The sequence below is a fragment of the Lissotriton helveticus genome, chromosome 2_2 (assembly GCF_964261635.1).
Source record: "Lissotriton helveticus chromosome 2_2, aLisHel1.1, whole genome shotgun sequence".
In the NCBI taxonomy this organism is placed as follows: domain Eukaryota; kingdom Metazoa; phylum Chordata; class Amphibia; order Caudata; family Salamandridae; genus Lissotriton; species Lissotriton helveticus.
This window is the reverse complement of record NC_136060.1, coordinates 325,890,463-325,905,933: the sequence shown is the minus strand read 5'-3', so window position 1 is coordinate 325,905,933 and position 15,471 is coordinate 325,890,463. Positions and strand designations below refer to the sequence as shown.

Here is a 15,471-nt window from a genome sequence, read left to right as displayed (position 1 = left end):
TGCGCTCTGTACTCCCTGCTAATTTGTGTCTTTGTACTGTGCAGAGTACAGAAATGGTAATTCGTGGGACTAATCTGATCATGCAATATGAAAAACATTTCCAAAGCTGACAGGCTTGGCTTGCGATTTCAGTTCCAAGCTAGACCTTCATTGTGGCAGATTTACAAGCCCCTTGCGCCAACTTCACGCCGCCGTTGCGTCACTTCTGTGTCGCAGCGGTGTCATAAACAATGCGCCATGATGCAACATATTTACAACGTGACACATCTAGGGAGATGAGTCATGTTGTAAAGGCCTGCGCTACATTCAGACCCGAACTGGCCGTTGTGGGCCCCGGGCAATTCCCCGGTGCGCCGCAAGGGTGGGGGCCGGTTTTGGGCCCCTGGGCGCCGTTTTTGTTACAGGGCCATTTTTGCAGCGTTGCTGCAAAAACGGCCCAGTAACAAAATCAGCCGAAAACCGGCCCTGGCAAAGAGCGCGGTCGCACCCCCATACCCCCTGGGGGGTGTGGGGGCCGGCCGAGCACTTTGCCAGGGCCGGTTTTGGTTCCCAGTCCGGCCCTGGCTACATTATACCTTCATCAGTTATAATGTGTGCAGGGTGAGCAATCCGTCGCAATGAAGCCTCGTAAAAGTGACTTTGTGAAATCTATAGGATTTCACTGAGTGACTTTTACGACGCCTCCACGTCAAAACCTTGCGCTTGCTTGAAGCAGGAGTAAGGAGTGACGCAGCATGGTCGGACTAGGCATTCCTGACCATTGCTGGAGTTGTGTCGTGCTTACGACAGGACTCCAGCAATGCGTTGCCTTTCGGACAAAAGATGCGTCACGCATCTGCCTGTCCTTGCGCCACGCATCCATGGTGGCGCTAGGCTATTTTTCCATCACGCAAATGAACCTACGCATCTCTGCAAATATGCAGAGATGCACCAGTTCTTGTAAATCTGCCCCAACTTGTTTCTCCTGCCCTCCCTGCAACGCAAACTCTCTTCTTTGTTCCCTTACTGCTTCCTGCTTCCCATTATTAAATACATACTTTATTATGGCGGCTCAGCTGCAATGTGCTACTGGGACGTTCATTTCGCTTTTGCGCTGGTGCACATTTCGTTTTATATTTTCAAAAACTGTTCATTATTTTAACATGGACGTCCTCAGTGTTAGAGAGGTAAATTTAAAATGTCTGTCATGCGTCATGAGAGCACACGCACAAATGTTTAACAATGCATCTGTGTGCATCAGCAGCCGTCTGGGCTTAAAACCCCATCGCAAGATTGCCAGCCATGTCTGGGCATGCGTTGCATGTGGTTGTCAAAAGGCATTGGCAAAGTAAATAACTTATTTTATATTGGCGACCTATTGGCTTTACTATTGCTTGTTTAAAGTATGTTAATGAGCACTATTACCTGTTCTAGTTTCTTATATGCAGAATGTTATGCTAGACTGAGAAATAGTGAACAAGGATGTCGCTTAAGGATAATTTGATCTAAACGTTGTTATTTATTACAGGTATTTCTATAAACATAAGGCATGGCAGGCAACATGCTCAAAGAAAATGCTCCATCACAGGAAACAGCTCCAGCAGAGAGTGCCGTCTCGCCTTCTTTTGATGAAAAAACAGTTCAGGAGAAAAGAAATCACTTCAAATTAACCCAGAAAATATCGGAAATCCTGAGCAGCCAATATGGAATCAATCTCTTTCTGGCTGGACTGTTCCTGATGTTTGCCGGCTCCTTAAATCTCACCCGTTCTAGCAAACAAGACATCCAGTGCTATTTAATAGCAGTAATGTTTGTTCAGATGCTGTGGATGCTATGGTATATTCTCAGAACCAAAAGTCAAAAGAATTCTACCAAAGAAAAGGATTCTCACGCCGGAGCAAGGTGGTTGCGATGTACGTATCCATTCGTTGTAATGGTTGCTCTATGCTACTGCTTAAGAAATCCATTTCATTTTAGACGTCCCTCACTAATATAAGCTGTGACTCAGCGGCGGCCGGCACCGGTAAGCAAGGTGGGGCAGTGGGGCGGAGCGGGGGCAGGGTGGGAGAGGGGGAAAGTAGACAGACGATTAGGTATATTTAAATAAATAAATAATACCTATTCTGTCTGACTTACCCCCTGTTGTGCCCAACACTGCCCCACCACCCACCGAGCTTACCTGTGCCAGCTGCCGCTGCTTTGACTCTTCTCTCGATAATTCCTGTTGATTTATTTTCTACTGTGGCATCTTTACGTGCAGTAGCTAGAGAACCGCACAAAGTAACTCACCAACGCCCGTGCAGCAGGGCCTGGAGGAGTGCACTATGAGGGAGTAAGCAAAATAGTGAAATCAGCAGCATAGGCGTCCCTCACGTTGACAGCCCTCCTGTTAGAAACGGCTGAGGTATGTGGAAGGGCGAGATTTTGATCGATACCTCATCACTATTGATCCAAACCTCGATCTGGTCGACTGAACCTTTGTTGCCTGTCTTGGAGGAAGAAAGTGCCCCTCTCTGCAAGTTAGTTCACCCAATAAAGGACTCTGCTCCCAAAGATCACAAACAACTTCTAGCTTTCAAAAGTTTATTGTAAGGATATGATAAGCTGCAAATACAGGCATCTCAGAATGAGATTCACGAGATACACAGGTCCAATTACATACATGTGCTCTCGGAAAGCCCTCAGACGAGCAACGGAAATCACTAACACAAGTTCTAAGAATAATAAAGCTATCAGCATTGACGCATATCTCTGCTTCATTTAAGTTGGAGGAAAACGCACAGGTTAGGCTGTCCCTACCCTGCTCTAGATGGTATCCCTACTTAACCAAGTCCCAACCTAACAAAGGTGTCAGCAGTGAATGACCCCCAAGGGAAGTCACTCACTCTAAGTCTCTTGGTGAAAACCTATAGTTCTCCAGTCATGACCCCTCTCTGCCTACCCATCCGCTCTCTAAAGGGTCCTCAGGTATCTGCTCTAACTCCACCCAGGGGTGCTGTCCCTAATACAAAACAGTCAACAACATTTGAGACGCCCCTTGCGAGACGCCCCTCACGTGGTGTAGCTTCTGGCTTTTTCCATGATGCTTTGTATTGGGCCTCATACGTTAGAGTTGACCTTGCTTCTCAGACTCTTCTCCGGCCCGCTGATACCCCTTAAACATTCCGGAACCCTCCTCCATGTCTGGGCCGTCTACTGAACAGACCTCTATTCATTCATTTATAATTGGATCCCCCCTTTCCTTGCAGACAGACATCTGCAGCCAAGAACCCAACTCTCATAGACTTCCAAAAAGGCTTGCAACATTTCTTGGCCCAGACATGTACGTGTAAATCAATGTTAAAACATTTCAGGCCTACAATATTTCTCATCCTGATTATAGCATTCAACTTCTTCATTAATTAAAGCATGTTAATACTCTTATTCTATTATTCAGTAAACATCTCTAAAAATCATGGCCCATTTAATGCAATGATCAAAACATTAATACAATCTGTGTCGTGAAAAGAAACACCTTCCCTTTTAGCTCTGGCCCTGAGGCCTACCACATTCTGCGTTTAACCACATACCATCTTACATTTTAACAGCTACACGACATGGATTCAGAAATAATCACATCTACTAAAATCATATAGTGTCACACATTTCTGTATTAGTTCCACTTCTACTTAAATCTCTACATTAGCTATACATTCAGAATATAATTACAGATACTATTAGCACTCATGGCATTTCTCCTCATGATTTGTGCTTACTACAGGTAAGTGTGATGTACTCATACATTTAGGTCAGTTTGCGCTCTCTCAGTTCCCCCCTTTGATGACCTCTCGGGGTCATCACTAACATTTAAACTGCAGTTATTGCTGGCATGATTTGTCTCTGCGCTTCCAGAGCCCTCAGGCTCCTGTACTGATTATCTTGTATGGCAGCCAATCTCTGCAGCTGTTCTCTTTGGGCCCTTTCTGACCTTCTTGCTCTGTACCATTTGAATACCCTCACCAATCCCCACAATATAATCCCACAGATCAATATTATGATGATAGGTTTTAGTATATACCACACAAAGCTTTTGCCTAAGGTGGAAATCCACCCTCCAACTTCACTCATTCCATGGCCCACCTTTTCCCAGACATTTTCTCTACTCAAGTCTTCGATCTCCTTGTGAATATTAGTTATGTTCCTAATAACTTTCTCAAGGGGCTTCGAATTGTCTGGAATGTAAGTACAACATTCCTGGACCTTCAAAGCCTTACAGACTCCGCCCTCTTTTGCTAGTAGGACATCTAACGCAAGACGGTTCTGAAGAACCATAGCCCTTATCGATTGCATCTCTCCTTCTACCAGCATTAAGGACTGAGCAGTGCTGGCAGACAACCTGTCGACAACTGTTGCCAGTCGTCTAATTTTAACATCATTAAGGATTACTCCCAAAAGAGGGAACATAGCTCCAAAGACATCTCCAACCATTTCTGCATCTCCTATATCTCTCCTTCCCCTCGATGATGTCTTGCCCTCAATGATCACTAAGTCTTGTGCATGATATATTTTGGGGAAGACAATTGCTAAGTAACATGATCCATACCAGTTGTCAGGTAGTCTCACGTAGGCATTTCTTCCACATACAAAATACACATTTGGAATCACTTGCATTCCCTTCAGGAAATCTTTAGTATAGTACTCTATATTGAAAGCATGTTCACAGTCGACTTCTCCCACGTATACATTTTCATAATACGTTTTGGCTCGGTGAAGACATAGCTTTCCTCTCTGCGTTTTATCTAAAGCTATTGGACCACTACTACCCTTTCTCTTGTGTGCCTTCTCTTCCTCGGTCCAATCTGTTTTCCATTGTCCTGATTTTTTCAAAATCTTTTGTCTCCTGTAACGATCATCCACCTGCCCTATGAACTTCTTCTCGACTTCTGACACCTTGCATGTCAGGTTATTTCTACGGGCATGTGAAGTATCTAAGGTAATCCAAGGAATGAAGAACTTGGCCAATCTGTCTTCACTCTTCCAGTAGTCCCATTTGTTCATCTGCTTATAATTTGGGACTTCTGGCAACACTGAATCATAATTGGAGAAATAGTATTCGAAACTATCTCTCTCATAAAATATACTAAGCAATAAGCTACATGTAATGCCATATGTCAGCGGGAGGTGATGGTATCTAATGCCTTCATCTACAGACGCCGGCAACTGCATGCAGACGTAACAATCCTTAACCTCCATGGCATCCACGTATTCATATAAAAGTTTAGCATAAGCATTTGACCTAAAGTCTCCTTGGGACTCATCTACGTGTAACCTGCGGGCTTCTGCAGCTAATAACGCTTTCTCTTGAGTGTTTTCCCTTTTCTCACCAGCAACAGTAGGTGTAAGCGTTTCTACAGAATTCACATCAGTTACCTTTGCCTCTTCCTCATGTCCCTTTACATAAGAAATTGTTACCACTAAAGCTATTAATATTATCACTCCTACTATTAGTGTACCTATTATACATTTAGCTCTGCGGTTCTGGGTGCCGGCCTCCATTTCGTCAGACAATATGGCTCTCTCTTATCTTAGCAAAAAGTTCTTTTCCTCTCGTTCCTTTACAGTCTCTTTTTAATCCTTTTGTCTTTAGAATCCACACAACTGGAAGCTGACAACCTTCTTCGCAAAAGTCCTTTAACAATCTACTATCAGGTTTGTGCCTGTAGCTTCAATAGCATAGTTCAGTATTTCCAAACGAAGATTGTGCTCTTCATGTGCTGTTATCGTTGTACCAAAGTCGGGGAATTGCAATTCTGAAAGAAACATGTGTTTTAACTTGCTGAGGCGGGGAGGTCTGGGGAGCATGAATGTTAGTGACCCTTCTTGTTCGACTCCGGGTACCAACAGTCGTATTTCCACGGTGACAATGGGCTCAGAACTGGACACCACCACCGCTCGGATCCTCCCTGTCTCCGGTTTCACAGACATTTGTCGCCAGATATGTCCACTCAGGTGTGGAGTATCTTCTGTTAGGCACACGCACTCTTCTTGACCTTCTTCGGTCCGGTGCTTCAGCGCCCTGAGCACCTTCTCCCGGGTCTGAGTCTTCTGATATCGGAGGAAGGGTTACCTCTGGAGTTGACCTCAGGCTAGAGCTCCTTCTTTGCGGCCAATTAGCTTCTCCACGTGCCCTTCTACTCCTTCTCCTTCTTGTCTGTTCTCGCTCTCTGTCAGACCTGTCAGTGTCTGACTCGTACTCCCAGCTACTTTCTCCTTCTGTAGCGTCTTCCGTTTCGCTGTTGTACTGACCGTCCTCAGCTTGGTCAGACTCGTTCCCTGCTTCCGCTGGCACCTCTACAGCTTGGCTAGCCCCCTCTATGGCTTCTCGGTCCTCTGCTGGACGTCTATCCGAGAGAGGAGCTGTTTCTTCCCGAGGTGCTGGAACCCTTCGCGTATGTGACGCGTGGATCCAATTGGGCAGGCCTCCCACCTTCACAGCTGTGTTCGTGATCAGGATGATCTGGAAGGGCCCACGCCAACGAATATCCAAGCAGCTTCTTCTCACATGTTTTTTCACCAGGACCCAGTCCCCAGGGTACAGGTCATGGCACGGGCCCTGGCACGATGGAACCTCGGCAGCCTGCACCTGAAGGGACACAGAACGAATGGCGTCAGACAGCCCCTTACAATAGTCCAGGATCATATCATCTGTGATATTTAACAGTGCAGTAGTTGGGACAGATGGCAGCCTCATTGCTCTCCCCATTAACACCTCATGTGGTGATAACCCCGTTCTTCTGTCTGGGGTACTACGAAGGCTCATGAGAACCAATGGCAGGGCGTCAGGCCAACTCAGGGTCGTTGAGGAACAAACTTTGGCTATTCTGGCCTTGATCGTGCCATTGATCTGCTCCACAATTCCTGAGGCTTCTGGTCGGTAACTGCAATGCAACTTCTGATCGATATTCAGAGCTGCACAAATCATTTTCACAAGCTCGCTGTTAAAATGTGTTCCCCTATCTGATTCCAAAAAGGCCGGCACCCCGAAGCGCGGAATGAGTTCCCTAAGCAGTAACTTGGCCACTGTGAGGGTGTCGCACCTACGTGTAGGGTATGCCTCAACCCATCTGGAGAACACACAAACAACCACCAGGACATAGCGGAGGCGGTTGCACCTTGGCATTTCAATGAAATCTATCTGCATTCTATTGAATGGACCTCCAGACCTTCCTATGTGGCTCAGTGCAACTGGTGTTCTTTTTCCTACGTTCAGCTGCTGGCAGGTTACACAACGCTGGCACACTGCTTCTGCTGCTATTCTAAACTTAGGATTGTACCAAGTCTGTCTAAACACTCTCAGCATAGCATCTCTCCCTAAGTGTACGGGACCATGTATGAGTCTGGCCATTGGACTCACCATCTCATTGGGCAACACTGCTCTGCCGTCTGCTGAGACCCAAAAATGGGACTCACCCATTACACATCCTGCCTTTTCCCATGTTTCTTTTTCAATATCAGGAGCATTTTCTTGCATGTTTGACAGTTCATCCCAAGTATCAACAGTTTCCAGTATCATGGCTAATTCAGTCCTTACATTTATTCCACCCACTTCCACCTCTGTGAAAGAGTACCCTTGCTCCGCGCAATACCGCGCAACTTCATCAGCATATCTATTGCCTTTCGAAACGAAGTCCTCATTTCTGGTATGTGCGGTGCACTTTACAACTGCGATACCTGCTGGGCATTGCAACGCCTCTAACAACAGGCGCACAAACTCTCCATTGCGAATGGGAGAGCCTGAAGAGGTCATGAAGCCTCTTTGAGACCATAACTGCCCGTAATCATGAACTACCCCATAACCATATTGGCTGTCGGTGTATATGGTGACTCGAATTTGATTGCTGGCCAAGCACGCACGTGTCAAGGCAACAATCTCGGCTACCTGAGCGGAGTGTACTCCTTCCAGGCACCCAGCTTCCACAACTCCAGCAATTGTACAAACAGCATAAGCTGCTCTCAACTGCCCAACTTCGTCTCTTACACATGAGCCATCGACAAAGAAAATTTCGTCTGGGTCGGTCAGTGGCTCATCTACGATGTCGGGTCTGGGTTTGGTGCATAGTTCAGTCACATCGAGGCAGTCATGGTCTGTACATTCATCATCATCCTCGATATCATTTGGGAGTGGCATCAAGGTAGCAGGGTTCAAAACAGAGCATCTCTTGAGGGTCACATTCTCTGCAGCAAGAATAACTTGCTCATATCGCGTGAGCCTGCTGTTGGTCAGATGCTGTGTTTTGGTCCTGGTCATCAACAGTTCAACAGAATGGGGCACGCACACCTCTAACGGGTGCCCCATGACGATATTTTCACATCTCTCAATGCTGACACCCGTTGCAGCAACGGATTTGAGACATCCGGGCAACGCTGCGGCTACTGGGTCTAAAGTAGCCGAGAAATAAGCAACTGGTCTACGGGCATTCCCATGGATTTGGACTAACACAGACAACGCGCAACCTTCTCTCTCACAACAGTAAAGAAAAAATGGTTTATTGTAATCAGGCATTCCCAATGCCGGAGCACGACACAGGTCCTCTCGCAGCTGTAGGAATGCCATCAAACAGTCTTTGTCCCATGGTACCGGATCGCTCACCTCCTTGTGCGTCAGTTTTTGCAAGGGCTTTGCTTTCAGTGAAAAGTTCACGATCCACTGTCGGCAATAACCCACCATCCCTAGGAACATCCTGACCTCTCTCTGTGTCTTAGGCGCATTCATTTTCATGATCGCCTCTATCCTGTCTGGTGACACCTTTCGTTTGCCTTTCTCTATTCTGTGTCCCAAGTACTGCACTTCTGTCAGGCAGTACTGCAATTTTCCCGGGGACACCTTGTGCCCATTGGCAGCTAGGTGATTTAACAAAGCAATGGAGTCCTCCCTGCAAGCTTCTTCTGTTTCTGACGCCACGAGGAGGTCGTCTATGTACTGGACCAGAACTGACTTCTGGGGCAGCACTAGACTTTCAAGATTTTTCTTCAAAAGCTGGTTAAAGATCGATGGGCTCTCTGTATACCCCTGAGGGATACGACACCATGTTAGGACGCGATTTTCCAGCTTAAATGCGAAAAGAAAATGGCTTTCTTCGTCCAGAGGGATCGAAAAGAAAGCCTGACAAAGATCGATCACAGTGAACCACTCAGCTTGGAATGGAATCTGAAACAGTATCACTGATGGATTCGGTACCACTGGACAACACGAAACGACTATGTTATTAATCTTTCGAAGGTCCTGTACTATCCGAAATTTCCCATTTGGTTTCTGCAGACCCATAATCGGGGAGTTGCATGGACTACCCACGATTTCTTTCAGTATTCCCTGTTTAATCATGGACTCGATCACGGGTTTTATGCCTGCAATCGTTTCTGGAGTCAATTTATATTGGGGTGTTCTTGGGAACTCAGCATGCGGTTTCACTACAATTTTCACTGGGTCCACCCCTTTGACCAATCCTATCTCTTCCCCAGTGAAATCCCATACTTCTGGTGCCACTGTCTCTCTCAAGTCCCAGGGGAGCTCATCTACTGTTAAAGTAGGATACAGCTCCACGCATATTCTTGAGTTTGCAACTTTGAAATCTGCGTCATCATCATTGGTCAATACCTCCACTCCCTGAGGTGTACAATATATAGTACAATTCAATTTACACAACAGGTCTCTTCCTAGCAGACACACAGGACTTGAATCGCAAACCACAAACTGGTGCTCATCGCTGTACTTCCCTATTTTCACCTGTACCGGTTCTGTCAATTGGCTGGTTATTCTCCTGTTTGCGACCCCTACCACTTGTATGGTCTCTCCAGACATGGGCAGGTCTGGAACTGCAGCTGATCTGATCGTGGATCTAGTGGCTCCGGTGTCCACCAGAAATGTCGTAGGGCACCCTGCTACTTCTGCTTCTACATAAGGTCCCCTCTGGTCCACCTCCAAGGCTGCCCCGAGGGTGCAGTCTTCTCTTTCCACTCTCTGTCCGGTTAATGGGTCCACATAATAGCACTCTTCCCCTTCTACAAACAGGGGCATTTGTCTATAGGTCTTACCCATAGTCCCTACTCGAGGAGGTTGCGGGAACTGGGCTCGGGGAGGAGCCCCCCCTTTGAGCACCTTTCCTTGGTATGGCGTCACCCCTCTTGTAGGCGCGCTCTGGACCTCTTCCTCCTCTATCTCTTGCTCTCCTATCTCTACATTGTAGGGGCACTCGCGTTTCCAATGCCCCACCTCGTTACACTGGTGGCACCTAGTCGTTTTCTTCAAGGCAGCTATGTCTGTTCTGGGTCTAAAGGTGGAACTCTCCTCATTACCCTTGTTCTGACTGTACTGCTTCTTTCCTCCTGTACCTGTCCCTTGCTGCTGTTGCTGCTGTCCCCCCTTTCCTGCTGCCTGCATCTGTACCACCATCAACTTTTCTTTTAGTTTCTTAGCCTTGGAGTCTATCTCATCACAGCAGTACCTGGCATATCTCAGTATTTCGTCTAGGGGTTTACTTTGCCAACAAATCGAGTGTTGCTGAATCATTAAACTAATATCCGGTCTCAGTCCTAGGACGAACTTGGACACGAATTGCCCTATGTCTTTTGGATCCATTACATCCAAGCCGCTATACTGTTTAAACGCCTTCAGCAATCTCTCGTAATATTCGTGGACTGTCTCTTTGGGTTCCTGTCTTGTTCGATCTATTCTGACCCAATCTATGTCTTGCATTGGCACTTTCTCTTTCAGCCAAGTCATCACTCTCTCGAATTTTGCCATCACAATCTCGGACGGCCCATTAGTCTTAGCATCTCTCTCTGGCTCCGTTGTGGGCCACTCAGCGCTAACCTTGCATGCTGTCCACAGATCTCCTGGTACTACAATGTCAAACAGCGTGTTCAGATCTATCCATAGGACCTTTGAGATTTTTACAAATCTCTCCACTTGCTTGTACCACTCCACTGGGTTTTCCCGTAATTTGGGGAAGGAGGTGGTAAAAGCAGCTAAATCTCCCCTACTCCAAGGGACATGTACATAGTTCCCATTTGCGACTTCACGCAAAGGGTAAGCTTCTATTCCCTGCTGTCCTCCTGGTGTCATACCAAGCGTGCTTCTCCTGCCGGTCCCTTTCTTGGACCACCTCTCTTCCCACTTATCTAGTGCCCTCCATGTCCTTATTCCAGCGATCAGTTCCCTTATGTGCGTTTTCAGCCCAATCGTTCTCCTCTCATCTAGGTCTCGATCTGTATAATGTAGCCTGTGGTTACCCTGTAATGCTTTGGTTCTTGACAAGTCCACCATATATTTGCCTGCTAATTCGACTAACTTCTCATGGACTGCTCTCGCTTTTCGAGTAATGTCCTTTGCCATATACAGTATTTCATCCTGTTCATACATTTCCATTCTTTCTAAAGGCAGGGTACCATCTACCATGTCATCCAGGTCTGACCTTAAACTGGCGACATCGAGTCTCTTGGCTTTTATCTCAGCTCGCAATATGTCTTTCGAAGGGGGCTCACTGGTCTCCCTACCATCCCAACTTCGAGCTCTACGTTTGGGCTCGGGAGAGTTAATGGGTGCCCTCCCTTGCTCCCATCTCTCCAGGTCCCATGCTCGGCCATCCGATCTTGGAAGGTGATGGAACACGGGCCTGTTACCCCTACTCTTGCTCTGCCCACTCTCTTCTTCTTCTCTCCTCTCACCGCACACCTCTCTGTTATTTTCCCTCTGGTCTCTACTCTCTCTTTGCCTAGTATCGCTCAGTATCTGATACGATCCTTCCTGGTTCCCCATATTCCCTGGGCTGCGCTCATTTCCGTCATCACAGGGACTATGGTGCGACCTCTCACAACTCCCATTCAGTTCTCTGGTGCCGGGCACACAGTGTGGACACTTAAAGCTGTTTCTGTACTCTTGCGCTCTCCTCTCCCCTTCACTGAGTATTGGGCGCGCCACCCCTCCACTCCCGGGGCCCCCGTTTTCCAAATCTATTCTATTCCCACTCCGGGCCCAATGGGTGACTCCCCTACTATCTCTCTCTCTACAGTCCCACTCCGGGCTGCTCTCCCCAGCCCCGCAGTGAGTCCGAGCTCGGCTGTCCTGACTTTCCCTTTCAGCTTCCGCAGCTATGATGCTCTTTTGAGCCTTCACTGCCTCATCCCACTGCTTCATGTACTCATTTAGCTCTTGAAAGGATTTTCGTCCAGATCCCCTCAGATCCACTGGCCATCTAGGGCCCCCAGGATCTCCTCCTGGGTCCCCTGCTGTGTGCATCGGGGTGCTCCACTCTCTCGGTATCGGCATCTGACTTGGGGAATTAATCGTATCGTTCCTCCTTGCCGTCCCTGCTCTTTCTCTGTCTTTCCGTACCCGTTCTTCCCCTCTTGCTCTCTCTTGGTCATATATCGATATTATAGGACCTATGGTAACAGGTACCTGTAGTGCATCTGGTAATGCGTAGGATGTGGCGCTCTCCGTTTCCGGCGCTCTTTGTACCACAAACCTCCCGACTACCTGTTGCACCTGACTAGGCTGGGACAGCTCTTTCTTTGCCTCAGGATCCCACTCTGAACTGGGAAGCGGTCTATGCTCTCCTGCATTGCCCCCCTTTCCTCCTTCAGTATTCTCGACCTCTCCCCCTGCTCTATTATACGGGGGTGGCCTGTCTGTCAATAATCTGTTTATCAAGCTGTCCTCTGTTTCGCTCTCATCATCTTCTTCTAGGGGGCTTTTATTTACGGGCACCTCTAACACTGGATACAGTTTATTTACTTCCATGTTATGCACTCTCCATCTTTTAGCATCCGCATCCCACCTGGCATCCTGCACTGCCCTTACCGATCGTTTCACCCTTTCTTGTCGTCTGTTCATATTCTTTTCATGCGCTGCCCTAATCCATGCATCAAGGGCTTCAAACTGGGTCGGTCTAGGCAAGGGTCTTATTGAGGTCATGACTGATTTTAATCGATGTAACACCTCTAATCTGAACGTCCCGTACTTCGGGAACGTCAGTTCCTCATTTCCTTCCGTAATCTTACTCCACTCTGATATCCAAAGGATCGTATGCAACCCAACATTCACTGCCATGTAACGAGCTGGCGTACCCTCCGGCGGGGCTTCTTCCCCCTCATACGATCCCCGCTTCTCTTTTTTAAACACCGCTCTCAGCCATTTAAAACACTTCATAATTATGCGCACAATATCCAGCCTCGCTACTGTTTACTTCCTGATGACAATCCACCAATCCTGTCGCGGCTTTGCTAGCTTGGCCTATCGCAGCGCGGTCTTTCTCCGGTCGGCCAATCACGTCGCGACCCTGTCTGACGTCTTTGCTAGCTGGCCTATCACAGCGCGGTCTTTCTCCGGTCGGCCAATCACGTCGCGACACTTTCTGACGTCACTTTTCTCCGCTTCGCAGCAGCACCCCTCCTTTCTCAACTCGTCTCCCGGTTATGCATGCGTCCCATTCATACACCGAAAAATGACTACTTCCGACCAAGCGGTCACTTCTCTCGACTGTACGTCCACAGTCTATATGTAATTGTCAACACAACTGACGAAATGTCTATCGTCTCTCTGATAGGTTGCTTACACACACAGTAACCTCCGACCAGCGTCCGTTACTCACGCACTCACTCTTACGTTCCCCCTATCTCGGTCTTTCGGGTGATCAATGGTACCTCATGACCCCCTTCACACTAGTTGACGATTACTCTGGGTGTCCGATACACCCGAACCACTTAAGCTCTCCTTGAACTTAAGATTTCCACCGGTTGCGCGCGCTCACAACCTGTTCCACAGTCACTCTACAGACATTCAACTCCGCCAGACATTACAACATAGATACAATACAAAACACCGCAATCTAACACGCATAACCCTTTATACTCACTCTCGACCGATACTGCTGCCTTTTCTGTCTCACGTCATCCGGATCTTCTTCAGCGGGCTGTTCTTCCGATCATCGATCTCTAGGGGCCTTGGGGTAAGCTAACCTGGCCTAGGTCACCGTCCTCAAGAAGGCAACCATCCTCTATAGCTACCAACTGGAAGGGCGAGATTTTGATCGATACCTCATCACTATTGATCCAAACCTCGATCTGGTCGACTGAACCTTTGTTGCCTGTCTTGGAGGAAGAAAGTGCCCCTCTCTGCAAGTTAGTTCACCCAATAAAGGACTCTGCTCCCAAAGATCACAAACAACTTCTAGCTTTCAAAAGTTTATTGTAAGGATATGATAAGCTGCAAATACAGGCATCTCAGAATGAGATTCACGAGATACACAGGTCCAATTACATACATGTGCTCTCGGAAAGCCCTCAGACGAGCAACGGAAATCACTAACACAAGTTCTAAGAATAATAAAGCTATCAGCATTGACGCATATCTCTCCTTCATTTAAGTTGGAGGAAAACGCACAGGTTAGGCTGTCCCTACCCTGCTCTAGATGGTATCCCTACTTAACCAAGTCCCAACCTAACAAAGGTGTCAGCAGTGAATGACCCCCAAGGGAAGTCACTCACTCTAAGTCTCTTGGTGAAAACCTATAGTTCTCCAGTCATGACCCCTCTCTGCCTACCCATCCGCTCTCTAAAGGGTCCTCAGGTATCTGCTCTAACTCCACCCAGGGGTGCTGTCCCTAATACAAAACAGTCAACAACATTTGAGACGCCCCTTGCGAGACGCCCCTCACGTGGTGTAGCTTCTGGCTTTTTCCATGATGCTTTGTATTGGGCCTCATACGTTAGAGTTGACCTTGCTTCTCAGACTCTTCTCCGGCCCGCTGATACCCCTTAAACATTCCGGAACCCTCCTCCATGTCTGGGCCGTCTACTGAACAGACCTCTATTCATTCATTTATAATTGGATCCCCCCTTTCCTTGCAGACAGACATCTGCAGCCAAGAACCCAACTCTCATAGACTTCCAAAAAGGCTTGCAACATTTCTTGGCCCAGACATGTACGTGTAAATCAATGTTAAAACATTTCAGGCCTACAATATTTCTCATCCTGATTATAGCATTCAACTTCTTCATTAATTAAAGCATGTTAATACTCTTATTCTATTATTCAGTAAACATCTCTAAAAATCATGGCCCATTTAATGCAATGATCAAAACATTAATACAATCTGTGTCGTGAAAAGAAACACCTTCCCTTTTAGCTCTGGCCCTGAGGCCTACCACATTCTGCGTTTAACCACATACCATCTTACATTTTAACAGCTACACGACATGGATTCAGAAATAATCACATCTACTAAAATCATATAGTGTCACACATTTCTGTATTAGTTCCACTTCTACTTAAATCTCTACATTAGCTATACATTCAGAATATAATTACAGATACTATTAGCACTCATGGCATTTCTCCTCATGATTTGTGCTTACTACAGGTAAGTGTGATGTACTCATACATTTAGGTCAGTTTGCGCTCTCTCATATGCATCCAGGTCAGGCAAGATTCCTCACTCTAGTCCGGGTAAGCTG

The 15,471-nt window shown here is 47.1% G+C and overlaps 1 protein-coding gene across 1 annotated transcript in view; it reads left to right on the top strand.

Moving 5' to 3' along the window:
• The first annotated feature begins 1,528 nt into the window (after nt 1-1,528).
• LOC144821656 (proton channel OTOP1-like) overlaps nt 1,529-15,471 on the top strand; it is a 376,460-nt gene continuing 362,517 nt past the window's right edge. The window contains exon 1 of the mRNA XM_078678888.1: nt 1,529-1,892. Coding sequence (XP_078535014.1) covers nt 1,529-1,892 — 364 coding nt within the window. The remainder of the gene's footprint in view (nt 1,893-15,471) is intronic.